This window comes from Ictidomys tridecemlineatus, chromosome 15 (genome assembly GCF_052094955.1).
Source record: "Ictidomys tridecemlineatus isolate mIctTri1 chromosome 15, mIctTri1.hap1, whole genome shotgun sequence".
Taxonomy (NCBI): domain Eukaryota; kingdom Metazoa; phylum Chordata; class Mammalia; order Rodentia; family Sciuridae; genus Ictidomys; species Ictidomys tridecemlineatus.
The window spans coordinates 10866130-10893693 of record NC_135491.1 but is presented as its reverse complement, the minus strand read 5'-3'; the positions used below and the strand labels follow the sequence as shown (position 1 = coordinate 10893693).

The window sequence follows — 27564 nt, the reverse complement described above, 5'->3', positions numbered from 1 at the left end:
GTTTCCCTGGCGTGACGTCACGACGGGGGTGTAGACCAATGGGCGCTCAGGCTGGCGGCGCCGGGGAATTCCGCCGCCCCGCCCCCTCCCGCCGCCCGCCCGGCCCGGCCCGGCGCCCCCCGCAACCCCGGGCGCCGCGCGTCTTGCCCGGCCTGCGGCCCCAGCCCCTGCGCCGCTCTCCCGACCCGCGATCGCCTGCCAGACTGTGCCTCCCGATTGTCCGGCCTATCCGCGTGCGTCTGGGCCGGCCTCCTGGCCTTCTGTCCCCACTGGCCGGGCCATGCCGAGTCGCCGTGTCGCCAGACCGCCCGCTGCGCCGGAGCTGGGGGCCTTGGGTAAGCGGAGCCGGTGTTCGGGAGAAGAGTCTGGGGCGGGGCTGGAGATGTGGGAGTTCTGGGGGTCCTGGAGCAACCTGGGGGTTCCTACAAGAGTCTAGGTATTGCGCGGGGAGAATGTGAGGGTTGTGGGACACTGTATTAGAGGGAAGGAGGCAGAGGATGATGAAGGGTCCGGCCCAAGGTACTGGCGAGGCGTCCCGCTGTGGAGTGAGAAGGGGGCGGGGCCTCACTCTGAGGCAGAGAAAGGGGCGGGGCCCGGCTTCCAGAGGGAGAAGGGGTGGGGCCTGACTCTGAGAAGGAGGAGCTGGAGCGGTTATTGAGGGGCATAGAGGCGGGGCTAGGCTCCGAGAGGGAGGAAAGGACGCGCCACGGATGGGGCGGGGCCTGATGGCGAGGGCGGGAAGGGGCGGGGCTTAACGCAAAGGAGGAAGCAGAACCCGACTCGGGGAGTCGAGGGGGCGGGGCCTGGCTGCGGAGCGAAGGGGAAAGGCGTGTTCTGAAAACGAAGGGCGGGGCCTGGAGCAGGGAATGAGGAGGGGTGGGGCCTGCCTCCCGAGAGAGAAGGGGCGGGCGTGACAGTGGAAAAGTGAAGGGGTCGCGTCCGGCTCTGAGAGAAGGAGGGGGGTGGGGGATTTCCTAACAGGTAGAGAATGGGTCCTCTGAGCCTCACCTTAAGGGGAAGAGGCTCGGACAGGTCTTGGGTGTGATGGAGGGTGAGGAATGGCAGAAAGGAAAGGCCAGGACCTGTCCAAGAGTTGGCAAGGAAACTTGGCCCGACTCTGCAGGTAGGGGGAGGGGCCTGACCCAAGGGACAGGAACCAGGTGGGGCTTGGATAATTCCCTGTTCGTCTTGCTGCCCATCACTCTCTGAGACCTGCCTCCCTTTCCTAGGGTCTAATGACCTCTCCTCGATCTCACTGAGCGTTTCCAGGACCACAGGTGAGCAGCCTTCGGCAGCCCTGCCCACCTGTATGTGCGGGATGGGGTGGGGGGAGCCCCTCCCTGTTTTGACAGCATTGGGCATGCCTCTGTCTGGGGGATTTGCAGAAGTCTATTTCAGCCCACCTTTGATGAGCTGTGTCCCTTCCTGCCCTTTGAGATGGCCCCCTAGGTGTCCGTACTTTCTGGACTGTTAGGAGTTTCACAGGTAAAAGTAATCACTTACTATGCAAGAAGGGCCCCGGAAAGAGATTCCCCATGGTATAGCAGAAGGTAAAGACTGCCATCTTGGTCTTTAGAGCTGGCCTTGCCATGCTGGTGCCACTGCCCCTTCACTGTATGAATGTCTGTGAGTCACTTACCCTGTCTGGGCCTCGGTTGTCCTAATCTGTAAAATGGGCACAACATTAGTGCCTCCTTTTTAGGGAGATTGAGAGGATACAATAAGTTGATAACAGTGAACTTGCAAAGCAGTGTGTGGCACATGGTAAAGGCTCGATAAGTGTAAACTGTTAGAGGTGTAATAATAATGCTAATAATAATTTTTAGGCAGTCTATACAATAGTGTTTAAACCATGTGCATTGAAATCACCCAGAGGGCTTATTAAACAGACTGTTAGGTCCTACCTGGGTCTGGGGATGGGCCATGAGAGTTTGCATTTTTAGGAAGTTCCCAAGAGATGCTGAGAACTGTTTATAAGGTCCCTTAGCCTATGCCTTCCAAAATTCAGTGCTGCCTAAGGAAGTGCAGAATCCTCACCAAATCCTGACACCCTGTCTGTTATAAGTTTGCTGGGATTTGGAGGGCAGGGATAGAGTCCTGACATTGTGACTGTGCAGTGGTCCCAGTTGGCAGGGTCTGGGCCTCTGTCTGGAAGCAGAATCTTGGGATGGACCTCAGGAATGCTGGGGCGGCCATAAAGGAGGTGCTGTAGCTTCTCTAGCACGTGTGAGAATTCAGGGGTGGGGGCGAGGGTGGGGGAAGTTAGGAAATGGCATTGGGGACAGATACAGTCCATGCACTGGTTCTGGGCAGGAACAAGACTTGTGTGGCCTGAGACCCAGATCTTTGGTTTCAAATGAGAGTGACTTCTGATGTCATCTATTCAATAATATTTATCGAGTGCCTGTTCTATATCTGGCCCTGTGCTGGGCAGGGCTGGGGACACAGCAGTGACTGAGATAACCCCAGCCCTGCCCTCATAGGACTCCCTCCCTGGATGGGGAGGAGAATATATAAACAATAAGTTGATGTGGGATTATAAAACGTAATAAGGGCCATGATGAAATCTTAGGATCAATGACATTTAACAGTAGGGTGGGGTCAGGAGACCTAGGGAGACAGAGGGAAAGTTCCCTTCATTTTCATAAACACAGGCTGGGCCTTGGGGACACCCTGAGGATTGGTCAGACACGTTCCCCACTTTTTGGGACTCACAGTCTGTGGGAGGAGACAGGTAGAAATCATTATAATGACAGGATATATCAAATCCTCATCAGTGCCATGAAAATTATAAAACAAAGGGACTGGAGTCAGGGGCTTGGGGGATTGTCTTGGATAAAGTGGCCAGAAAAACCTGTCTAGGAGGTGATGTTTGCACAGAAATCTGAAGGAGTAGTAGGAGGGAGCCATGCAAAGAGCTGGGAGAAGAGCATTCAGGAAGAGACCAACCTGTGGCAAAGGCCCTGAGGCAGCAAATACATCATCAGCTTTCTGCTCCCATGTGACCCATCCTGGCTGACCCTGAATAGTAGCAAGTCTGTTGTCTGAATAGAGCCTTGAGTAAGGAGAAGAAGTTCTTAACATTTCCTGGCTGAAAGAAGACTTCAGATAATATTAGCCAAGCTTTATGGAGGGCATAGGGTGGTCGCATGCAGTACTTAGCAGTTTACGTGTGTGCTCTTGAAACCTGACATTACCTCCTTATGTAGGAGCTCAGGCCTCATTTAATAGAGGAGGCTCAGAGAAGTCAACAGACTTGGCCACGGGCCAGTGACCGCTGGGATTCAGATCAGCCCTGTGTACTGAACCCCTTATGTTGTAAAGCCATGTCTCCCAACGTTCCCATTTCATAGACAAACTGAGATCCAGAGAGGGGAAGGAATTACCTACGTCCCTAAAAACTTGTCCCCCAACACTTTGTCTAATAGCAGCCAGCATTTATGTCTTGCTTACCATGTGACAGTTCCAAGTATTGTTTGATTTTTAAAATTATTCAAGCTTAACAAGGTAGACATTATTGTTCCCATTTTACAGATGAAGAAACCAAGCACAAAAAATTTAAGTGGTGGCACAAGGCCACACAACTAGCAGGTAGCAGTGCTTGAACTTGAACTGAAGCTGTTAACCCCAAGCTCCAGCCACCATCACCCAGGACTCAGCCTCCCCCTGCAGCCTGGAGATGCTTAAGGGCCCCAAATCTGACTTGCCTTTGGGTCCCCACTGCATCCAGCATAGATGGATTTTCCAAGTTGAAGTAACTTGACGGTGACCTCAAGCAGGTCCCTTTCTCCCTCCCATCCTCACTGTCCCTGGTTCCCTAATGGGGACCGAGGCACCCTACTGACTTCACAGATGGCTTGAGATAAAGGACAGGGGTAACCATCTTGTAAGGGGCAAAGTCTGGCTGCCAGCTGCCACTCCCTGAGCACAGAGGAGGAGGCTAGATCTGGCACAGGACAGGTCCCCAGCCAGTGGCCTGCAAGGCATCCCTGGGCGGAGCCTCTGGCTGGGCCGGACCTCCTCTCTGGGAGACTCCTAGGCTCACTTGTGCCCTCTGGGCTTCCCCTCGTCCTGTCCTGTCGTGGAATGACGGGAGGTTGGTTTCGGTTTCTCCACGGCCCCTTTCTGGGTTGAGTTTTCCTGCAGGAGACAGGGGCTTCCCTGAGGACCCGGCATCACTGCTAGCCCTCTCCCAGGAAGCCGGGGCCAGTCTGGGGTGTGGGTGGGCACCGGGGCCCGGAGGATGGGGTTGGATCCAGGCAGCTGAAGATCTGCCTCCTCGGCCCTTGAGGCAGCCTGCAAGGGCCCTGGGGCGAAGACAGGAAGGAACCTCCCCTCGGTTTGCTCAGAATCAAGGGGGTTCATTTCCCCCCGTGATAGGGCCCTTTGCTTTCCCCCTGTCCCCAGCAGTGCTTCCAATCCCTGGTCTGAATGTTAGGGGAGGCGCTGGCTGAGATTGAGGATGCCCTAATGCTGGACCCCAGAACCGGGGGGTGAAGGGAGGTTATCCCAGACGGGGAAGATGGGGGCTGGGGCTGATGCCCAGGAGTCATCCTAGGGTGTCTCAGGACAGAGGCTGGGGGAAGGGTCACAGGAGGGACAGGGTTGGGGATCTGTCTGGACAGATGACAGACCCTGGCCACTTTCTGAACCTTTCTTTCTCTTCCTTCCACAGATGAATTGGGTGAGTACCAGGAGGCAGGCATGCGGGAGGCGGAGGGCCCAGGTGCTCACATGGGGGCGGGGGGTGGCCAGGCCTCGGGTGAGGAGGGTGACAGTGCGGCTCTCATTTGCACCGAGTCATGCTCCCAAGATCCTGAGCGGTCCTTGAAACTGGGATTCCTCAGCCGAGTCAACAGCCTCTGATTTACTATTATGGCCTCCTTCAGGGACGTCAGTGAGCCCACCTGCCTGGGAACCAGGCACTGCTCTGAGCTCCGGGACCGTCAAAGTCCTGAACAAAGCAAAGTCCCTGCCCTCATGGAGGTGGCACAGAGAATGGGTTCAGGAGTGTTACGGATGGGAGTCGATTTAGGGGGTGGAAGTTGAGTGGGGCTCAACTCCAAGGCCAGAGAGTGAATGACAGAGTAACATGTGAATGGAGACGAGAAATTTGAGGGGAGCCGGTGTGGGTTGAGTGGGGAAAAGGGTTCAGGATGGCCGTGGGAAGAACAAATACAAGGCCCTGAAGGGGGCCAGGCTTCTTGGGTCCAAGGAACAGACGGGGCTGAAGCTGGTTTTCTGGAGGGCGGGGAGCCCGCTGGGGGGAGTGTGGACTCTGACTTCCAGGAGGTTTCCGAGCAGAGAAGGGACAGGCCTGGACATCCCCAAATCCCTCTGCCGTGCACTGGGGACAGATGCAGGCTGGAAAGGCAGGAAGAGGGGCTGTGAGCTCGGGACTGCTGTGGTCCAGTGGGAGGTGAAGGAGGTGACCTGGGACAGCGGTGGGGACAGGGAGAATAAGCAGAAAGTAAACATTTTGAAACAGAAACACAGAGGTAGAAGTGCGACATGGATTGGAAGTTTACCCATTTTTTTTGAGACAGGGTCTTACTAAGTTGCCTAGGGCTGCCTACCTTGCTGAGGCTGCCCTTGAACTTGGAATTCTTCTGTCTCAGCCTCTGGCTGGGATTACAGGCCTGTGGCACTGTGCCTGGCTACTACACAGATACGATGATGGGCGATGAAGAAGGCCCTTGCAGAGGCGGGTGACTGTCACCTGTAACCCCGCTGCTACCAGGCAGGAAGACTGAGGCAGGGGCCTCTCTGTGTGGCCCAGGAGAAGATGACCTTCCAGCTGGAGCCCTGGTGGCTGCTGCAGAGCAGCTGTCATTAGTGTTAGCAAGAGGCAGTGCCCCGGGTGGGCCCTTCCCTTAGCCAGGTGAGGAGTGGCACGGAGAATGGGGTCAGGAGTGTTAGGGACGGGAGTCCATTTAGGTGGGGAAGAAAACAGAAGCAGACCGACCCCAGGTTTCTGGCTCAGTCTCTGGGGCTGCTGGTGGTTGCGAGGAGGGGCAGGGCCTTGGCGTGCCCAGCGAGGCCCTGTGCCCTGCGCCCCCCCCCCCCCCAGGCAAGGCCTGAGCCTGGAGGCGGGTGGGTGGGATGGGCGGGTCACGCGTTTCTGTCTCCCCCAGAGATCATCGATGAGTACATCAAGGAGAATGGCTTCGGTTTGGACGGAGCGCCCGGGCACAGCGAGGGGCAGCCGCGCCTGGTGTCCCGCGGGGCCGCCTCGCTGAGCACCGTCACCCTGGGCCCCTCGGCGCCGCCCGCCACGCCGCCGCCTTGGAGCTGCACCCTGGGCCGGCTGATGCCGCCCGCGCCCGGGCCGGGCCCGCGGCCGCACCTGGTCATCACGGAGCAGCCGAAGCAGCGCGGCATGCGCTTCCGCTACGAGTGCGAGGGCCGCTCGGCCGGCAGCATCCTGGGCGAGAGCAGCACCGAGGCCAGCAAGACGCTGCCCGCCATCGAGGTGGGCCAGGCGCACGGCCGGGACGCCCTGCACTCCTGGCCCCGGAGGGAGTGCGCGGGGTGCATCCTGCCCTGCTGCTGCGGGGGCTGCTGCAGGCCGGGCGCAGCCTCCCCCACCGCGGAAAAGGGGCGCAGAGAAAGGCTCCTCCCTGGCTATGTGGCAGTGTTTATCAAAACTGTCCCTGCCCCTAGGCAGTGCAGCCTCCTGGCTTGCAAGTGGGGCCTGAAGAATCCGAGTACCTGGGTTTCAACCCCACTTCAGCCATTTACTAGCTGTGCAACCTTGGGCAGGTGACCCGGTCTCTCTCTGCCTGTTTGCTCCTCTGCAGAGTGGGATAATAATAATACCAACCTCCTGGGTGGGCTGGGAGGGTTTGTTAGACTGCCAGGGCCTCTTCCATGGTCAGTGCTGAGTGCAGGTGAGCTGCTGGTATCTTAGTGTTTCTGTGGCCCTCATTACACGGAGGCTTGGCCATTCCACTTGGAGGACTTTGTCATGTGGCTGTGTGCAGCTAGGTGAAAAAGGGGGTTGGGTATCTGTCGCAGCCTTGTTAGTCTAACCAAGAATCGGGAGCTTGAGTGTTAATGGAGAACTGGTAAACCGTGACTGTCTGTGCTGGCACTGCTCTAAGGATCCATCTGTGAGAGCGAAAACATAAATACCAAGACTGACAGAGAAATGCTAGAAATGCAGGTGTCCCCTGGGTACTGATGTGGAAGTGTCTCCAGAATATAGTAATAATCCAAAAAATTCAAATGCCATTCAGAACACTGCACAAGTATTATACTACTGTGTGTGTGTGTGAGAGAGAGACAGAGAGAGAGAGAGAGTTTGGAGATCCAACCCAGAGCCTGGACCGTGCTAGGTAAGAGCTCTAATAATGAACTACACCCCAGCCCTGCAAAACAACCCAAAAAACCACACAGTGGGTTTTGGTTTTGGTACTGGAGACTGGGCCCAGGGGTGCTCTACCACTGAGCTACACCCCAACCCTTTTTATTTTGAGATGGGGTCTCACTGAATTGACAAGGTTGTTGCTAAGTTGTCAATGCTGGCCTCATGCTTGTGAATCTCCTGCCCAGTCTCCTGAGTTCCAGGATTACAGGTATGCGCCACCATGGCAGCTCGCACGCTTTGCTGTGCGTGTTTAGCGTGGGGAAGCCAACCCAGGGTCTGGGGCATGCCCAGCACGTGCTCTACCGCTGAGCTCCAGGAGCTCCCAGCCCGTGCTCTGCTGTTCTTATTTAATAATGTATCTTCGAGTAGCACATGTGTGCAGGCCTGCAGTCCCAGCAACTCAGGAGGCTGAAGCAGGAGGTTCAAAAGTTTGAAGCCAGCTTCAGCAACTTAGCGAGACCCTGTCTCTAAAAAAACTCCAAAACAGTGACTTTTGCACTTATCTTTATTTGGGTGATGAGCAGAGCAGCTGTCTGTCCTCTCTGTCCCTGCCACCCTGGAGGAGGCCAACAATTGCGGGAAAAGTTTGCGTTTGAGGGTAGAAATCCTGGTTCTGTTGCTTACCTGTGAAGGGGGCGGGGGGCTGCCAGTTCAGGGCTCCTCCTGGTCTCAGTTCATATGCAAAATGGGGTGCATCTCTGCCCCTATAGGACCCTGAGGGCCTGGGCCAGCTGCTTGGAACAGGTGGCAGGCTGTGTGAGGGTGCGTGAGGCTCCTTTCCTACAGCTGGCCACTGTTATCTTTAGTTGACTCAGTTACAGGCATTGTGGTCCCAATTGGGGTGTGGAGTGCGTGTAGGGGAAATTCTGATCAAAGAATGATGTTCTACTGTGCATGCGTGTAACTCCAGAGACTCAGGATGCTAAAGCAGGAGAAGTCTGGGTTCAAGGCCAGCCTGGGCAACTTAGCACGACCCTGTCTCAGAATGAGAACAAAACAAAACAAAATGGCTGTGGGTGGAGCTCCTGGCAGCGCGCTTACCTAGCATGTGCCAGCCCTGGGCTCCCCCCTCAGTACCTGGGGAAATTAAAAAAAAAAAAAAAATATATATATATATATATATATATATATATATATATTTTCTTTAACTGTGTATTCCCAGTCACTGGGGTTTTAGGAATGGGGAGACTGTGCATGGAGGGGGCAGTTTCACTGTTCTGTGTCTCCACCTGTCCACCTGTACACACATTCTGTGTAGTGCTGGAGGTTGAGCCAGGACTTCATGCAAGCTAAGAGAGCCTTTACCAGAGCCACATCCCGGCCTTATCCCTTGTACATTTTTAACCATTAATCTGTTTTTCCAATTTCAGAGATTTCATTTTTCAACTTTATGTTCCAACTTTACCTTTTTCTTTTTTCTCTCTCCAGTTTTTGGGAGTTGGAGTGGGGTGGGTTACTGAGGATTAAACTCAGGGGCACTCAACCACTGAGCCAGATCCCCAGCCCTATTTTGTTTTTTATTTAGAGACAGGGTCTCACTTATCTTCCTCTCTCAGCCTCCCAAGACACTGGGATTACAGGCATGCGCCACCGCACCTGGCTAACTTTTTCTTTTCTCTTGGTAAGTTATTTACTTATTTTGCAGTAGTGGGATGGAAAGCAGGGCCTCAATCATGTTAGACAAGTGTTCTACCAGGGAGCTGCACCCCAGCCCTCTTGACAGATTTTGAAATTACATAATATATGCAAGAATAGTGCGGTGGATACCCATATGCCTTTGCCACATTTGCTTTATGTCTCTGTCTTTCTTAGTTGGTGCTGGGGTAGAACCCAGGGCCTTGTCCACTGCTAGTATGTACCCTCAGCGCATCCTTCTGTCTCTTGTTTACAGAGGGAGATTTGAACTGTGAGACAGGATACTGCATCCAAAGTGTTCTGTCGTGTGTCTCTTGAAAGCAAGAACATATTTTTTTCTTTATTCTTTTCTTTCTTTTTTTTTGGTACCAGGGATTGAACCCAGGAGCACTTGGCCACTGAGCCACAGCCCAGCCTTATTTTGTATTTTATTTGGAGACAGGGCCTCACTGAGTTGCTTAGAGCCTCACTAAGTTGCTGAGGCTGGCTTTGGACTTGTGATCCTTCTATCTTAACCTCCAGAATTTCTGTGTTAAGACAGATGCTTTGCAGAATGCCGTACATCCTGGGTTTGTTGGCTGTTTGCAGATTTGGTCAGGTTATGCATTTAGGGAAAAACGTGACAGTAACGTTGTTGTGGCCTTCTTAATGTCTTGCATTAAAAGACCTCGGATGTTGCTTTGACCCACTGTTGATGATGTTAAGTTAGATCGTATGCTTAAAGTGGTGACCCCCCAGGTCTCTGCATGGTAAGGGATGGTTTTGCCATTGTGCTTTTAGAGTTATCCCAATATTTTAAGACCATGTTTTCCCTAATATTTTTAAATTGTGTTCTTTCCATGCCATTACTTTGGCTCTGTGTTTGTTTTCATTTCAAATAGTTAGGATCCAAAATGCCCAATAATAGGGCAACCTCTCTCCAAATCTGAAATCAGAATTTTTATCCCCATCTTTATGAGAAAACTGAGGCTCAGAGAGGTTGTTACTTATTCAGGGCCACACAGCACATTCATTTGACTGATAACCACCATTGACTAGGCCAGGTACTTTGCATGTTTCTTTTTTTTTTTTATTTTTAGGTACTGCTGATTGAATCCAAGGATGCTGTACCACTGAAATATATCCCAGCCCCCCGTTTTAAATTTTATTTGTTCATTTGTTTTTGATACTAGGGATTGAGCCCAAGGGTACTTAACCCCTGAGCCACATCCCCAGCCATTTTTTATTTTTTTCTTTCGAGACAGGGTCTCACTATGTGCCTAAGATGTCACTTAAGTTGCTGAGACTGGCTTTGGCCCACAATCCTTCTGACAGGTGTGAGCTATCAGCTACTGTGCCTGGCCCTCCTGCCTTAGCCTCCCTGGTTGCATGTTTCTTGATATGTATTTTATAGCTAAGGATATTAAGGTCAAAGAAGTTTCTTAGTTGGCTCAGGGCAGAGCCTAGATTTGGTGTCAGCTGTAACTTGCTCCTGTCTAAAGTCTCACCCATGATTCTGTGCAATGTCTACAGAGATGAAAAGCTCAGTCCTGGAGTCTTCATAGATCCTGAGCTTATTGGTTCTGAGATTTTTCAGCATTTCCTAATATTACAGGAGGGAGCTGGCTAAAGTGACATGTATGTATGTATGTGTGTGTGTAAGTGCTGTGGATGGAACCCAGGGCTTCCTACTTAGTAGGCAAGCAGCTACTTAAATGAATAGTTTAACCCTGTTAGACTCAGTGAGACTTGCAGACACTAATACCTACCTTCCCTATAGTGACCCCCCAAATTCATATTGCCATGTTGTAACATGAAGGAGTGACAGGAGGACATTAATCCAGCACATTAATGAATAAGAACCCATTTATTTTAATATGTAAATGTTCAAGCACAGCCTCATGGGATACATGGATGTTAACGGTGCTTGGGCCTCTGTGTGGACTCCTGGGTACAGGGTCCACGAGGAGCAGCCTGACCCAGCCTGGCAGACCTGTTGACTTTAATGCCACATGCAGGCAGCACTGGTTGAGGGAATTCTTCACAGTATCAAACAACTCTTGGTCTAAACAAAAGCTAGTCGTCTTTCAGTTCACATGGTGGCTGCAGCCCTTGAAGATTCAGTGTATGTTGAAATTATGGGAAAATACTGTTGATGCGAAGCAGGGCTAGGTTCTGGGCTCCGGTCATTTTAGACAGGTTTGTTACTGCTGTGAATTCTGGAAACATGTTCAGATTTCCCGTAGGACATGGGGTAGGTGTGTCGGACTGTCCTTGGTATTACAGACCAGCATTGCTGGTCTGCTCCATCTTCTACCTGCTGTGGTCCCTGCCCCCCCACAATGTCAACCAGAGTCCTGCTCAATATCCCCTTCAGCCACTAGAGGGCAGCAGGCCCCCACGGAGACACCTTAGTTAATTGCATTTCCCTGTTGGGTGTTGGGGATTGAACCCAGGAGCACTTTACCCTTCAGCTTCATCCCCAGCCTTTTTTATTTTTTAAATTTTAGTACAGGGTCTTGCTGAGTTGCTGAATTCGTGATCCTCCTGCCTCAGCCCGATAGGGTTCCAGGTGTGGCCTCTGTGCCTGGCTGGTTTATTGCATTTTATAGCTGGGCTTTAGGAGTGCAGAGTGGGCTTCAGAAGGACTCAGATGTCAGCAGGGCCCAGTTGGTGACCAGAGGAGCTAAGTGACTGGCTGAGTCAGGCACGGTCTGAAGAGTCTGGTTTCTATCTGTGTTGCCTGTGGTGGCTGGTGAGAATTCCAGCTGCAATTATGGCAATACTTTTTTCCCCAGTGCTGGGGAAGGAAGCCAGGGCTTCACACAAGCTAGGCAAGCGCTCTGCCGCTGGTCTACCTCTCCAGGCTCCCCATCCACTTAAGAATATATATATTTATATTTTGATCCTGGAGATTAAACCTAGGGGTGCTTAGTCACTGAGCCACACCCCAGCCCTTTTTTGTATTTTGTTTAGAGACAGGGTCTCACTGAGTTGCTTAAGGCCTTGTTAAATTGCTGAGGCTAGCTTTGCAATCCTCCTGCCTCAGCCTCCTGAGCCGCTGGGATTACAGGCCTGCACCATTGTGCCTGACTGGTCCCAAGCATTTTAGATGAGAGACACTCAGCCTGTCCTGAGCCCTTGTTACTAATGTCAGGGTCGCCGAGTTGCTTCAAGTGGTGGCCACTGTATCTCTCTGCTGTACAGGTGTCTTTCTTTGCTTGTGATTACCTGTGTGTGATAGGTTTTGTGTACATCAGATTTTTTTCAAGGTTTGTGTGACAAAGAAGTCATGTGGGGCAGATAGCCCATGACAGGCCTCCCAGGTCACAGGTTGGAAGTTTCCGGCTTTGGATGGGAAAAGAGTCTTCGCTTTTCTTTTTTTTTTTGCGGGGTGGGGGTACCGAACCTAGGGGCACTCAGCCACTGAGCCACATCCCCAGACTTATTTCGTGTTTTATTTAGAGACGGGTCTCACTGAGTGGCTTAGTGCGTTGGTTTTGCCGAGGCTGGTTTTGAACTCGTGATCCTCCTGCCTGGGCCTCCCAAGCTACTGAGAAGGAGAGGGGTCTTAAGCAAACACCCTTCCATGGCCCTGGTGGCGGGTTGGGGAGGTGGGGATCCACCAAGGGCAGCCCCAGGGAGCATGGCTCGTCTGTGATGAGCCCGCCAAAGCGCACCTGTCTCCCTGCAGCTCCGGGATTGTGGCGGGCTGCGGGAGGTGGAGGTGACCGCGTGCCTGGTGTGGAAGGACTGGCCCCATCGGGTGCACCCGCACAGCCTCGTGGGGAAGGACTGTACAGACGGTGTCTGCAGGGTGCGACTGCGGCCTCACGTCAGCCCCCGGCACAGGTACCTGATCTCTGACCCCTGACCCTCGATCATAGAGATTCTGAGGGGCCGAAGGTCGCCCGGGAAACTAGGGCAGGGCAGCCTGGCCACACCCTCCCTGCTGCATTTCCCCCTGGGGAAACTGAGGTCTGGGGCAGCCATGGCCTCGCTTCAGCCTGCGACCCTGCCATACCCCGTGCCCTCCGGTGCTGTGCACCCCGTTTTGTAGAGGGAGAAACTGAGGCTCAGGGAGGTGATGGAGCGGGCAGTGGATGGCAGGGCTGGGACTGGACTCCAGAGGCGGCTTCTCTCAAGGCTTAGTCCTTCTCTCACTCTACAATCTAAATATTTTTATCAAATGAAAGATGTAAAACAGACGGCACCCTTGATCACAGCCGCTCAGGAGTCTGAGGCCGCAGGGTTGCAAGTTGGAGGCCAGGCTGGGCGACTCAGGAGACCTGCCTCCAAATAAAAGAGTAAATAAATAAAAAGGGCTGGAGATGTGGCTGAGGGACAGACGCTGGCCCAGCATTCCCAAGGCCCTGGGTTCATCCCCAGCACTGAAAAATAATTCTTTTCTCAGAAAGAAAATCTTTGACCTTCTAGCTATGTTTTTCTAGAAACAACTGAAGATATGCCACATATATGCAAGCACATATCTTTTTTTTAATATTTATTTTTCAGTTGTAGTTGGACACAACACCTTTATTTCACTTGTTTATTTTTATGTGGTGCTGAGGATCGAACCCAGGGTCTCGCACGTGCGAGGCGAGTGCACTACGCTGAGCCACAACCCCAGCCCACATATCTCTTTTTTTTTAAATATATTTTTTAGTTGTAGTTGGACACAATACCTTTGTTTTATTTATTTATTTTTATGTGGAGCTGAGGATCGAACCCAGGGCCTTGTGCGTGCTAGGCAATGCTCTACCTCTAACCCACAATCCCAGCCCCAGCACATATCTTTTTTTTTTTAATTTTTATTTTTTAGTTGTAGTTGGACACAATATCTTTATTTTATTTGTTTATTTACTTATTTTTAATGTGGTGCTGAGGATTGAACCCAGGGCCTCATGCATGCTGGGTGAGCGCTCCACTGCTCAGCCCCAGCCCCAGCACGTATCTTTTTTAACAGACATTCACAACTTGTTTTTTGTTTCTGCTGCTAGGCATGGAACCCAGGGCCTTGTGCACGCTAAGCAAGTAAGCAAGTGCTGTATTACTGAGCTACAACCTTGGCCCCTACATCTTGTTTTTTTTTTTTTTTTTTTTAAGAGAGAGAGAGAGACACAGAGAGAGAGAGAATTTTTAATATTTATTTTTTAGTTTTTGGTGGACACAACATCTTTGTTTGTATGTGTTGCTGTGAGGATCGAATCTGGGCCGCGCGCGCATACCAGGCGAGCGCGCTACCACTTGAGCCACATCCCCAGCCCCCCCCCCTTTTTTTTTTTTAAGAGAGAGAGAGAGAGAGAGAGAGAGAATTTTTTAATATTTATTTTTTAGTTTTTGGCGGACACAACATCTTTGTTGGTATGTGGTGCTGAGGATCGAACCCGGGCCGCACGCATGCCAGGCGAGTGTGCTACCGCTTGAGCCACATCCCCAGCCCCTACATCTTGTTTTTTTTTGTAACAGTACATCTTAGACCTCATTCCGTATCAATATATTCAGAGCTGCCCTATCCTTTGTCTTGGCTATATGGTATTCTACTTCATAGATGCACACAATTAACTGAAACTGCTCTCTATTAATGGGCACCTCTGATGGTTCCAGTGTCTTGTTGCTCTGTGGCTAATAGTGCTGAGAAATACCCTAAAGATATGTCATTCTAGATAGGTACAATTGCACACGCCTGTAATCCTAGTGGCTCATTTCGCTGAGACAGGAGGATTGTGAGTTCAAAGCCAGCCTCAGCAACATAGTCAAGCCCTGAAGCAACTTAGTGAGACCCTGTTTCTAAATAAAATAATAAAGGGCTGGAAATGTGGCTCGGTGGTTAAGTGTCCTTGGGATCAAACCCTGATACTAAAAAAAAAAGAAAAAAAAAAGGTATGTCATTCTTTAGAATTAGTTTCTGAAAACGAAGTTGCTGACTCTAAGCTGATATATAGTTTTGGGGGCACTAGGGATTGAACCCAGGGCGCTCAACACTAAGCTACATTCCCAGCCCTTTTTATTTATTTTGAGACAGGGTCTCCTTGAGTTGCTTAGGGCCTTGCTAGGTTGCTGAGGCTGGCTTTGAATTCACGATCTTCTGCTTCAGTCTCCCGAATTGCTGGGATTTCAGGCGTGACCACTGTGCCCGCCTTGATTTATAATTTTAATGATTTATCAATTTAGTGAAAACATAAGCTCACTGAGAGCAGGGATTTTCTCTTTTCTGCTCCCTGCTCTATTCCCAGAGCCCAGCACAGTGCCTGGCATGTAGAGATGCTCAGGAAGCACTTGGGCCATCAATTACTGCCAAGTCCTGCAGTTCACAGTGTGGCCAGCGGGGAGGGGGGTGTCCGACCCCTCCCAGCCTCACCTGGACGGTGACCTTCCCCGTGTGCTGTAGGATGAAGGAGCTTGGCCAGTGTGTTCACGTGGTACAGATAAGGCGGGTTCCCGGGTCTTCCCAAGAACCCCAGGCCCTGCCTGATGCCGGGTCCAGGGGGAGCCCGGCAGCAGCGTTGAGGCCCGCAGCCCCCCTCACGAGCACTCCTCCCCCAGCTTTAACAACCTGGGCATTCAGTGCGTGAGGAAGAAGGAGATCGAGGCGGCCATCGAGCGCAAGATCCAGCAGGGCATCGACCCCTACAATGGTGAGTCCCCGGCCTCACGCCCCGCCCCGCCCGCCCCGCCCCTCCTCTAGGCCCCGCCCCTCCCATCACGCCCCTCTAGGCCCCGCCCCGCCACCACCACACCCCACTAGGCCCCGCCCCTCCAGGCCCCGCCCCAGCCCCACCCATCCTCAGCCTTCCTGTGTCCCCACCGCAGCTGGCTCCCTGAAGAACCACCAGGAGGTGGACATGAACGTGGTGAGGATCTGCTTCCAGGCCTCCTACCGGGACCAGCAGGGACAGACACGGCGGATGGACCCTGTGCTCTCCGAGCCCGTTTATGACAAGAGTGAGTGCAGGGTGCTGTGGCAGTTAGGATTGTCCTTGGCAGCAGGGATCAGAAAGCCCTCCTTAGTGTGGCATGAACAGACAGGGAATTATTATTTATTTGTCTCACTGACTAAGTTTGTGCACATTGGTTTAGCTGCTTAACATCATGAAGTTTCCACAGCTCGGTGACTCTCAGCTTTTCCTTCATGGTCACAAGATGACTGCCACAGCTCCAGACATCATATTTGTGTTCAAGACATGATATAGGCAGCATCACCCTGTGTGGTTGTACAGATTGCACCCTGCCTATTTTGGGGGATCAGCATTTACTGTGTAGCTTATGAAAATGGCACTTCCTGATTTTGAAAATGCACAACAGTGACCCCATAGAGCCCTAGGGAAGAGGCATCACAAAGAATAATACCTCTTTCTCTTTTTTAAATTTATTTTTTAGATTTAGGTGGATACAGTATCTTTATTTTATCTTTATGTGGTGCTGAGGATCGAACCCAGTGCCTCATGCATGCTCTGCACTGAGCCCCAGCCCCAGCTCCATACCTCTTTCTTTAGTAGATAAAAAGTTTATATTCTCCAGAATCTCCTTGGTAGTCTTCTGCTCATGTCTCATTGGTTAGAACTTGGTCCCATGGCCATACCGAGTTGCAAGGGAATTTGGGTATGTAAGTATACAGGCTTTTCAACCTGAATAGAGGGGTACAGACTGGAAGAGGGGCTTGGGAATAGCTGTTCGGCTTTAGCCAACCTACAGGGACTGCCACAGCATCTAAATGAGGAAGGACAAGCCAAGCACAGTGGTACATGCCTGCAATTCCAGCAACTTGGGAGGCTGGGGCAGGAGGATTGCAAGTTTGAGGCCAGCCCTAACAACTTAGTAAGATGGTCAGCGACTTACTGAGTCCCATCTCAAAAAAAAAAACAGTGAAGGGTTGGGGATATAGCTCAGTGGTTAAGCTTCCCTGGGTTCAATCCCCAGTACCAAAAACAAACAAACAAAACAAACAAACAAACAAAACACCCAGTACAGGACTAGCACAGTGCTTCAGGTCTGGTTGCATTCAGACCCCACGGTGTCACTGGGGGGTCCATCTGGTTCTGTCCCCCAGTTGTGTTAGAGTCCATCCTGCCAGGGTCTTCCAGGGCTGTGTGCTGATACCTCTCCTGCACTCCAATGAGAGCTTTTAGCGTCTCTCACCCAAATTTCTTTTCAATATTGAGAATTGAACCCAGAGATGTTCTACCATGGAGCTACATTCCCAGCCCTTTTTTATTTATTTTATTTTGCTACAAAATCTTGCTGTGTTGCCCAGGCTGGCCTCAAACTTGCCATCCTTCTGCCTGGTTCTTTCCTAGTATTTTTGCTAAAAAATCTCAGGGCTGTCTCTCATTGGCCTGCGTTTGGTCATTTGCTCCTCCTTGACAATCAACTGTGGGTAGGGGAGGTGATGATCTGATTGGCCGATCTGGGGCATGTGATCACTGCTGAGCTGGTGAAGGGACTCAGTCCTACCCAATCTCCTTGACTGAAATGGCCAGGGGCAGAGGGAGGTGTGTCTTGAGGGAAAGTGGTGTCCCCAAGAGGACTCTTCACAGAAGAAGGGCTGGGACTGCTGGGCAGGCAGAGCAGCGGCACTGTAGGACTTCAGGCCGCTGGCCGACCAGTGGCCTCTTCCTCCACCTGGACAGGCGCCCTGCCTCCTTCGTCTCCTGCCTTCCCACTGACACCAGGTGGAAAGGTGCCTGGATTCTTGTTTTCTCTTATTGGCCTCTTCCTCTCCCTCCTCCCCAGAATCCACGAACACATCCGAGCTGCGGATCTGCCGCATCAACAAGGAGAGTGGGCCGTGCACGGGGGGCGAGGAGCTCTACCTGTTGTGTGACAAGGTGCAGAAAGGTGAGGGCCTGGCTGTGAGCCCAGGGGAGGGGGCTGGGGGTGTGGTTAACCAGGATGGCAGCCTGGAAAGATCCAGAACCCTGGCTTTGGGGTCAGATGGCACAGGCAATGGGTTCATCCTGGCACCTGTCCCTGAGCGAAGGTGGTGGCCTGTGAGTGGCCCAGGCTGGGTGTCTGGCAGCGTGGCCATCACTCGGCTCCCCATCCAGGAGACTCTGATCTTGGTGGAGAAATTGACTACGTGCTTTAGGAGGGCCAAGTGGGAGGCGCCAGCCCAGCACAGGCAAGACCCGGGGACCCTTATGACAGTTGTGGTAAAGGATGCTAAGAAAGAAAACCGGACAAAAGAAGTTTCTTGCATTTGCATCTATTCAAATGTCCCTTGCTCAAATAGGCTTCAAAACAAAACCCCAAAAAACTAACAACTAAAAAAAACAAAAAAACCCTACTTTCACCCAGAAGCACCCAGCTAAGGAGAGGGCCAAAGGCTGTCTGCCCTTGTGCTGGATTCATTTTTTCTATATCTTCTCCCATTTCTCTCTCTCTCTCTCTCTCTCCCCCCCCTCACCCCCACCCTCTCTCTTTCCAGTACTGAGGGTTGAACTCACACATGCTAGGCAAGCGCTCTACCACTGAGCCACATCCCCAGCCCCTTTTACTTTTTATTTTGAGACAGGATTTTACTAAGTTGCTGAGGCTGGCCTTAACCGTACCATCCTCCTGCCTCAGCCCCCTGAGTAGCTGGGATTCCAGCCCCCGTGCTGGGATTCTTTTACATTTTCCATCATGTGACTATATCATAAATAGCATCACCACCAACAATAATGACATCTGTCTCTCTCTCTGTTTTTTGTGTTGCTGGGGATGGAACCCTGACCCCACCTGCATCCTCAGGCTGCACTCAGCCACCAGCTACATCCTTGGCACACGACATTGCCATGTTCTAACTACATGCCAAGCTTGGCTGCGTGCACTTGGTGTGCATGGTTTATTAAGTCATCCAGTCACCTCACCAGGGTGGCAGCCTGGAAAGATCCAGAACCTATGAGGCAGACCTTGTTATTATTCCCCATTTAATAGATGAGGAAACGGAGGCATGGAAAGGTTAAGTAACTTGCTTGAGGTGACACAGCTGGTCAGGTGGAGATAGGATTTGAATTTAGAAAAGAAGACTCTGAAAAGAACAGTCCTTCTACCATCAGCGTTTCTTTTTTTTTTTTTATTGATTGTTCAAAACATTACAGAGCTCATGATATATCATCTTTCATACATTTGACTCAATTGGGTTTTGAACTCCCCAAATACATATTGCAGACTCACTTCTGTTACATACTCACATTTTTACATAATGGCATATTAGTGACTGTTGTATTCTGCTACCTTTCCTATCCCCTACTATCCCCCCTCCCCTCCCCTCCCCTCCCACCTTCCCTCTCTACCTCCTCTGCTGTTGCCATCAGCGTTTCTTCTAGGAGGAAAAATAAAATATAGAGTTGGAGAAAAATCACAGGAAGTTGGTAAAAATAATATTTAGTACTTTTTTTTTTCAAATGAGGGAAGGAAGCAGATTTGAAAAAAACATCTGGAGAAAAGTCACTTTCCAGAGTCGTGTTTGAGGCGATGGTGATGATCATAGCACTGATCGTGACAACAGTCATGCTCTTGGCGTCCTGGGCCGACTCACGTGCTCTTCTCAGCAACCCCTGAGGTCGTCTGACTTTCCTGTCACAGCGAGGAGACTGCTCTCAGCAAAGCCACTGCCTTCCTCGGGCCCTGGCAGAGCTGGTGGGAAGAGCTGTGGCCTCCTGGGTCCCCATTGAGGCTCCACTGCTCGCTGATCGTGTGACATTGGACAGATGACTTCACCACTCTGTATCTTTGTCTCCTTCTCTATATAACAGGGTACCTAATGGCACCTTCTTCATAGGGTTTTTGTGTGACACAGAGCAACCTGTATGTATCTGTCACCTAGAACCTCAGCACTGGCTGCTGGTGTGTCGAGAGGCAATTCAGTGAGATACGAAAAAGAAACAGGCAGGCGTCTCGTGAGCCCGACTTCCCGCGAGCAGCCGTGGGACGCCTCAGTGCCTCCAAGCCTTGGTTTTCCCGTTCTGACGAGGGTGTGCAGAAAAGAGTGCACATAGCAGATCTGAGACCTCTGTCCTTCAAAAGCCCTTCTTAGAGCTGGGTGCAGTGATGCACATCTGTAGTCCAGTGACTCAGGAGGCTAAGGCAGGAGCACCTCAAGTTCAAGGCCAGCCTCAGCAATTTAGTGAGGGCCTCAGCGACTTAGTGAAACTCTGCCTGAAAATGAAACAAGTAGGGCTGGGGTTGTGGCTCAAGGGCAGAGCGCTTGCCTACCACAAGTGAGGCACCGGGCTCGACCCTCGGCACCACATTAAATAAATAAATAGATAGAGAAATAAAGTTAAAAGAAAAAAGTAAAAAGGGTGGGAATGTAACTCTGTAAGTCGCCCCTGGATTCAATCCCCAGTACCAAAAAAATAAAGTAAAAAATAAAAAGGGGTGGATGGGGGTGTTGCTTGGTGGTAGAGCACCCCTGGGTACCATCCTCAGTACCACAAAAATAATAAACAAAGAAACAAAATAACTTAAATAACTAGCTCTGCTCCCAGAGGTTCTGGGAACATGGGTTTGGGGAGGTTCCCACCTTCCCTAGTGGCCAGGAGTGGCCTGTCATGCCAGGCAGACATGGGGGCTGAGCTTCCTCAGTGGATGTGTTGCTTCAGTTTGTTGCTGGGGGGCTCCCGTGTGGTCCCTGTGACTGCTCAGGGGAAGGACTCTTGGCACCTTGTGCCTGGTTTCCCCTGGACTGCGCTGCAGGCATCAGCACCCTGTCACTGTACCTTGTCACTATAACAGATCACAGCCATGGACATGGCCGCCCATTGAACTCTGCAGGTCCTCAGAGTCCATGGCTCAATCTGAACATGGTCATAGGGCCCTCTGACATTGTGGGGACAGTGATTTTCCCTGCTTCTTGTGTTGCCCTAGGGATCAGATGAGATAACTTAGGATGCTCAATTTAGGATTTTTGACTCTAGAATGATGTTGTGAAATTAATATACGTTAAGTAAGCTGGGAGCAGTGGCGCACGCCTGAGATCCCAGCAGCTCAGGAAGCTGAGGCAGGAGGATCTCGAGTTCAAAGCCAGCCTCTGTGAGACCCTGACTCTAAATAAAATACCAAATAGGGCTGGGCATGTGGCTCAGTGGTTGAGTGCCCCTGAATTCAGTCTCTGGTACCTCCACCCAGAAAATCAGCTGCAGCTCCTGCTCAGCCCCACGGTCACAAGGGGAAAATACCAACAGGCCAAGTGTACCGATGCTAAGCTACGGTGCTTCATAGTTTAACTACAGTCAATGCCTTTTCTTTTTATTTATGTAATTTTTGGTGCTGGCAATTGAATCCAGGGGGACTTCACCACTGAGCTACATCCCCCGCTCTTTTTTGTTTTGTTTTGAGAGAGGGTCTTGCTAAGTTCCCCTGCCTGGTGTTGAACTTTTGATCCTCCAGAGTGGCTGGGATTACAGGCCTGAGCCTCCCTGCCTGGCCTGGGGCATTTTTGACCTGAGATATTTTCAGCTCTGGTGGGTTTGCTGGGATGTAATGCCATCGTAAGCCAAGGAGCATCTGCATATGAAAATATATGAACTACTTAGTGACTGACTGGCCCACAGGACGTGCTCAGGTGAAAGCTACCTGCCAGGTGATTAGCTTCACATTGGGAATATGAGGGCTGATTTTGAGGGAGGCTGAGCCGGTTCAGCTCAGAGGGCACCCGTCCCCACTGGCATCTCCTTCTCCCTCCAGAGGACATCTCGGTGGTGTTCAGCACAGCCTCCTGGGAAGGCCGGGCCGACTTCTCCCAGGCCGATGTGCACCGCCAGATTGCCATCGTGTTCAAGACGCCGCCCTATGAGGACCTGGAGATTGTGGAGCCCGTGACTGTCAACGTCTTCCTGCAGCGGCTCACGGACGGGGTCTGCAGTGAGCCGCTGCCCTTCACCTACCTTCCTCGGGACCATGGTAACCACGGCTTGCCCGGGTGACCCACCGGCCAGCTCAGCCTGGCCAGGGATGAAGCAGACCAGGAGGAGGCAGAAATGGGGGGGGGGCTGCCTAGCTGGGGGCGCTGCTGCCTCCTGGCTCTGTGACCGTGGCCTCGCAGGGCTGCAGCCCTTCCCTGTGCAAAACAGACACGGTACCTGTCACGGGGCGTTAGGGTTTTCTCACGCATTCCCTCAGCCTCTCTGCTCAGTGTGGCCCTATGCTGGCTTGTGCTGGGGACACAGCAGTGACCAAGAGAGCCCCTGGCACTTCCCTCATGAGGCTTACAGTCCTTTGATGGGGGAACAGCTCTTCCCCACAGTGATGGTCAGAGTCACTCGACTGGAATGGGGTGGCTTGGGGACTCGGGCACCTGCTCAGCCTCAGGGGTCAGGGAGAGCAGCTGCGCCGAGGACACAGGAAGACTAATGGGTGGGAGTTGAGGAGAGCATGTTAAGCAGTGGAAACAGCAAGTACAAAGGCCCTGGGCCAGACTGTGTTTGGCATGTTTGGGAACAACAAAGAGGTGGGTGTGCCGGAAGTGAATTTAGATTTTATTCTGATTGGGATGTGGATATCTGTTTGCATTGGTTGGTCAAGAACCAGCTGAAACTCTTCCTAAATGGTGTAAGATTAATTATTGCTTTGCTACTGTGGCTGATGGATTGTTCTTTGCCCCGCCCCCATGTCTAACAGACAGCTACGGTGTGGACAAGAAGCGGAAACGGGGGCTGCCTGATGTCCTCGGGGAGCTGAACAGCTCTGGTGTGTTCCCTGTGCCCCCTTCCACACCCATCCCCAGGACCTTTGGAGGGGATGGCTGATCCCACTGTCCTTCCCTGACCCACAGTTGAGGGGTCCTTATCTCTGTTTCCCCTTCCTTTAGACCCCCATGGCATCGAAAGCAAACGACGGAAGAAGAAGCCAGTCTTCCTGGACCACTTCCTGCCCAGCCACGGCCCAGGTGGGTCCCGGCTTCCTGCGAGCCTCTGGCCCTGGGATGGGCTGAGGAAGCACGGCAGCCCTGCTCCTCCAGCAGCTCCCCCGGCCAGCGCTCACCACAGAGCCGGCCACAGCAAAGGAGAGGAATAGGTTCTGGAGACAGAGTGGAGGCAGCCACGCCAGGCGGTGGTGCAAGTCTATGATCCCTAGGACTCGGGAGGCTGGGGTGGGAGGATCACGAGCCCAAAGCCAGCCTCAGCAATGGTGAGGCGTTAAGCAACTCAGTGAGACCCCGTCTCTAAATAAAATACAAAACAGGGCTGGGGATGTGGCTCAGTGGCCAAGTGCCCTGAGTCTAATCCCCAGTACCAAAAAAAAAGGAGGCCGCCATCCCATCCCTGCTGGGCAGATGATTTGCTGTGTGACCTATGGCAAGTTTCTCCCCCTTTCTGTCTCAGGGGCTCCTCTGTAGTCTCACTATGTACTCACCTCGCTGAGCTTTTCAAATTTAATGTGGAGGATGGCCATCCTGAATGTGCTGCTCTGTTCAGTCTCACAGTAGCTGGATAGAAGACTGCCCTGGAAACCCGGTGCTCTAGGCTGAACAACAACAGAATTTTGGAAACAGAATCTCACTAAGTTGCCCAGGCTGAACTCATGGTCCTCCCTTCTCAGCCTCCCCAGTAGCTGAGATTACAGGCATGCACTATCACACCTGGCATAAAAAATTTTTTTAAAGTGTTTATCTTTTTACGGACACTGTAAGAGAGCCCTCAGTGCTCGGTATGGGCTACTCATTTAGTCTGCACAGTCATCCTGTGAAGGAGGTTCTGTCATTCCACCCATTTTATAGGTGAAAAAACCGAGGCCTAGAGAGGCGAAGTCTCTTACCTGAGGTCACCATGTGTCAGATCTGCAGTGGATCAGGGAGTTGGAAGACTGGGCATCTGTATGGAGGGATGATGTGGGTGCCCCATGTATTGGATGGTACATCAGCTGTGGTGGATGCAGCCAGCCAATCTCAAGTTCAGGCCCCTCTCCATCCTGGCCACCCTCTGGGCTGTGCTACTGCTGCCTTCATCTCAGGTCACACGCCAGCTCCAGGTCTCACCACTCCAATCCTAACTGGCTGCCATCCAAAGAAGCCTTCCCACCCCTGACCCACTGAGCCCCAGCTCTAAAAAAGCTTCCTGCCAAACACCCAGCCAGTCCAGGGCACCCAGCCCTGAGCCAGCCACCAACCACTCAGAGGCTGCTGAGCCCGGGGCACTCCAGCCAGTCCCACCCTGGAAGTCAGCAGTACTACAGGTTGTCCCCACCCTCTCTCAGCTTGTAACCAAGGCCCAACAGCTCCAGCCCTAGCAACCACCAATCCCAGCGCACTCCGCCAACCTCTCTGGTCCCCAGAGCTCTCTGCCATTCATCCATCTGATCCGTTTCTCTCCCTCATTCCTGAGGCAAAGCCACCGTGGCACTAGGGTAATGGTTAGGAGCACAGCCTGAGGAATTACTCTGGGTTTGAATTGGGTCCTCAGTTTTGCAGCTTTGTGACATCTATGCCTCAGTTTGCTTGTCTGTTAGATGGCGATTCTACCTCATGCTATAGGGCTAGAGCGTGTCACAAAGCTAAGGCAGCCTCTGTCCCCGGTTCTCATGATTATGCCAGAAAGATTTCAGAAATATCACCCAGAAGCAGGCATGAGTTTATAAGAAGGGACAGGAGAAGGGGAAGGGGACACTCTCAAAGGAGAGGGTAGGTCCTCTCAGAGAGGAGGTGGATGGTACACCCATCCTGCCCTACAGTTTTATTGGGAACCAGGAAGTTTTTAGAGTCCCCCCTGCCCCCCCCCCAGGTCCACCTCTTGGCTTTTGTTTTGTTTTTTAAGTTATTGATAGATCTTTATTTATATGTGGTGCTAAGAATCGAACCCAGTGCCCCACACATACCAGGCAAGTGTGCCACTACTGAGCCACAACCCCAGCCGTGACTTTTTATTTTAACTTCATTTATTTTTTTCTGTGGTGCTGAGGATTGAATCCTGCAACCTCAGGTGTGCTAGGCAAGTGCTCTACCACTGAGCCACAACTCCAGCCCACCTATTTTAATTATTTATTGTGGTGCTGGGAATTGAACCCATGGCCTTGTGCATGTGAGGCAAGACTCTACCAACTAAACAGTATCCCCAGCTCTACCTCTTGATTTTTTGATGGACGGCAGGATGACTTTTAAGTCCCCATTGCACATGGTAAAGTTCCAAGGCAACTCTGAGTCACTTTGACCCTTGCTGACCAGTTCTAATTGGAACTTGTTCTTATAGATTTTATGGTTAGGGGCAATTATTCTTATCTCCCTGTGTTCTGTGTAAAGGTCACAAAAATCTACCCACCCCCCCAGGGTAACTTGTGTTCTTATCAGCATTTCAGGCCTGCATTTCCCGTGCAGGTTATAGGTTGTTTCTGAGGAATATAACATATCCTATGAACTTAAGCCAGACAGGGTCACGGGTAAATTATGTTTTAAAAGCAAGCATGGGCCTGGCACCATAGTGCAAGCATGTAATCTCAGTGCCTGGGGAGGCTGAGACAGGAGAATCCTGAGTTCAAAACCAGCCTCAGCAATGGCAAGGTGCTAAGCAACTCAGTGACTCTAAAAAAATACAGAATAGGGCTGGGGATGGGGCTTAGTGGTTGAGTGTGTCTGAGTTCAACTCCCAGAACCCCGCCCCCAAAACAGCAAGCATGTGGGGTCAGCACAGTGGGCCCAATTTATAGAATTATTCCCTTAAGCTGGTGTTCCCATCACTTGCGTCTGTTACCTCTCACTGTTAAGGTCCTTGTCAGAATTTAGTGAGATCATGTCATAGTTATTTATTACAGTAGTATGTTAGGAATTTGCTAGAAATCAGGAATGCCACATGCCTTTGTTATGGTCATATTTAACTGCATTCATATCAAAACCCAAAATAAAAGGAGCTTTAACAGGATAGAACTTGGGGCTGGGGCTCAGCGGTACAGCACTTGGGTAGCATGTGTGAGGCATTGGGTTTGAGTCTCAGCACCACGTATAAATAAATGAATGAAATGAAGGTCAATCAACCACTAAAGAAAAGATTAAAAAAAAAAAAAAGAACTTCTTCTCTCACATAAAGAGCACAATGGTAGCTCTCTTGGTATGATCTGGTGGCTACAAGGTCATCAGAAACCCAATCTCTTGCCATTTTCAATTTGCAGTTTCTACCTTCTGCCCAGGTTCCACTTAGTCCCGTGTCCACATTAAGCTGTACGGGATGTGGGGACTATGACTAGGTCTAGTCTCTTTTTTTTTTTCTTTTCTTTCTTATGGTACTGGAGATTGAACCCAGGGGTGCTTAACCACTGAGCAACATCCCCAGCCCTTTTTTGTATTTTATTTAGAGATAGGGGCTCGCTGAGTTGCTTAGCACCTTGGTAAGTTGCTGAGTCTGGCTTTGAACTCCCAATCCTCCAGCTTTAGCCTCAGAGCTGGGGGGATTATAGGTGTATTAACCTTTGTTGATTAGGTTTGTCTTATCCGAAAAAGAGGAAGACAGGTTCCAATAATACTTATCATTTCACTTTCCATCTTGGGGACTGATAATTTAGAAATCTCACTGGTGTGGAGATCTTGCTTCATTGAAGGTGGCATAGCAGCTCCTCCCTTTCCACATTCTTGGTGAAAACTGCTCACAGCCCTGCAGGAGTGTGGGTTTGGTCCTGGTTTCCCAACTAGACAGCTTTGTGTGACTTACAGTTATTTTGTCTCAGTTTCAGTTTGCTTATTATGAGAATGGTGATAGCCTCTACCTCAACAATGCATTTAGTATGGGGTGTTGTGTCTGCATTAGTATTTTGCCAAAAGTTGGCCCTAAGTCCGCTGCACTTCTCTTCTCATCCTCTAGGCCCATACCTCCCGCCCTCAGCCCTGCTGCCCGACACAGAATTCTTCCCCAGTACCGTGTCCCTGCCCGGCCTGGAGCCTCCCTGCGAGCCTGACCTCCTGGATGACAGCTTTGCCTATGACCCCACGACCCCCATGTTCTTCACCATGCTGGACCTGCTGCCCCCAGCGCCGCCACTTGTCAGCTCTGCCCCCGCCAGCGGGGGTGCAGGGGTCGCAGTCGGGGAGCCCCCTGGCCCCGAGCCACTGACGCTGGACTCCTACTCAGCCGCCGGCCCGGGGGACGGAGGCACCGCTAGCCTCGTGGGCAGCAACATGTTCCCCAATCAGTACCGCGAGGCAGCCTTCGGGAGTGGCCTCCTGTCCCCGGGGCCTGAAGCCACGTAGCCCGCGGCGCCAGAGGAGAGGCACTAGGTGGGGAGTAGCTGGAGGGACCCTGCGAACCCCGGCCAAGGGTCGGTCCAACGCCCCCATCCTCCTGGGCCCTTGGTCAGCCTTCGACCTCGGTATTAATCGGACATCCTCAGCGCGGCGAGAAGCTCGGCAGCACTGGTCTCCCCTTGATCTTATTTTACAAAAGAGAAAACGGAATCGGGAGAGAGAAAGGGGCGCGGCCCGGGTGAGACGCCCACCCGTGGGGGGTACCTTCTCTGGACGTTTCCCGAAAATGAACTCTACAGGAGTAAGGAGGCAGACCGGCGGCCCCTCCCCAGACCTGACAGTGGGCGGGCATTTTCCCAATAAAAATGTTGATTCTTGGGGGTTCCTTGTCTCCGCTTGGGAAACACCGAGCGTGTCGGGCAGCCGAGCCCGG

At 51.8% G+C, this 27564-nt stretch overlaps 1 protein-coding gene and 1 long non-coding RNA gene across 10 annotated transcripts; one reads left to right on the top strand and one right to left on the bottom strand.

Annotated features, from left to right (window-relative positions):
* The first annotated feature begins 73 nt into the window (after nt 1-73).
* Nucleotides 74-27508, top strand: Relb (RELB proto-oncogene, NF-kB subunit). Of its 6 annotated transcripts, none has more exons than XM_078031903.1 (12): nt 74-335; nt 1230-1277; nt 4676-4726; nt 6135-6472; nt 12678-12835; nt 15530-15621; nt 15797-15928; nt 17717-17821; nt 21656-21871; nt 22589-22657; nt 22779-22856; nt 26752-27508. In XM_078031903.1, the coding sequence occupies exons 1-12, from the start codon at nt 281-283 to the stop codon at nt 27135-27137; spliced, it is 1728 nt and encodes a 575-aa protein (XP_077888029.1). In that variant the 5' UTR covers nt 74-280; the 3' UTR covers nt 27138-27508. The 6 variants fall into 6 exon arrangements, with proteins under 6 accessions (XP_077888029.1, XP_021590862.2, XP_005338265.2 ...); XM_005338208.5 differs by having other exon boundaries at nt 148-335; nt 4676-4684; XM_078031902.1 differs by lacking the exon at nt 74-335 and adding an exon at nt 927-1123.
* On the bottom strand, nt 19336-27536 carry LOC101968480 (uncharacterized). 4 transcript variants are annotated; one of them, XR_005731644.2, is made up of 5 exons: nt 27396-27536; nt 23726-23781; nt 23324-23434; nt 21545-21768; nt 19336-20125 (listed from the first exon to the last, which is right to left on the bottom strand). It is a non-coding gene; the product is annotated as an uncharacterized LOC101968480 (long non-coding RNA). The 4 variants fall into 4 exon arrangements; XR_013430714.1 differs by having other exon boundaries at nt 19336-22028; XR_013430713.1 differs by having other exon boundaries at nt 19336-21768.
* Nucleotides 27537-27564: the final 28 nt, after the last annotated feature.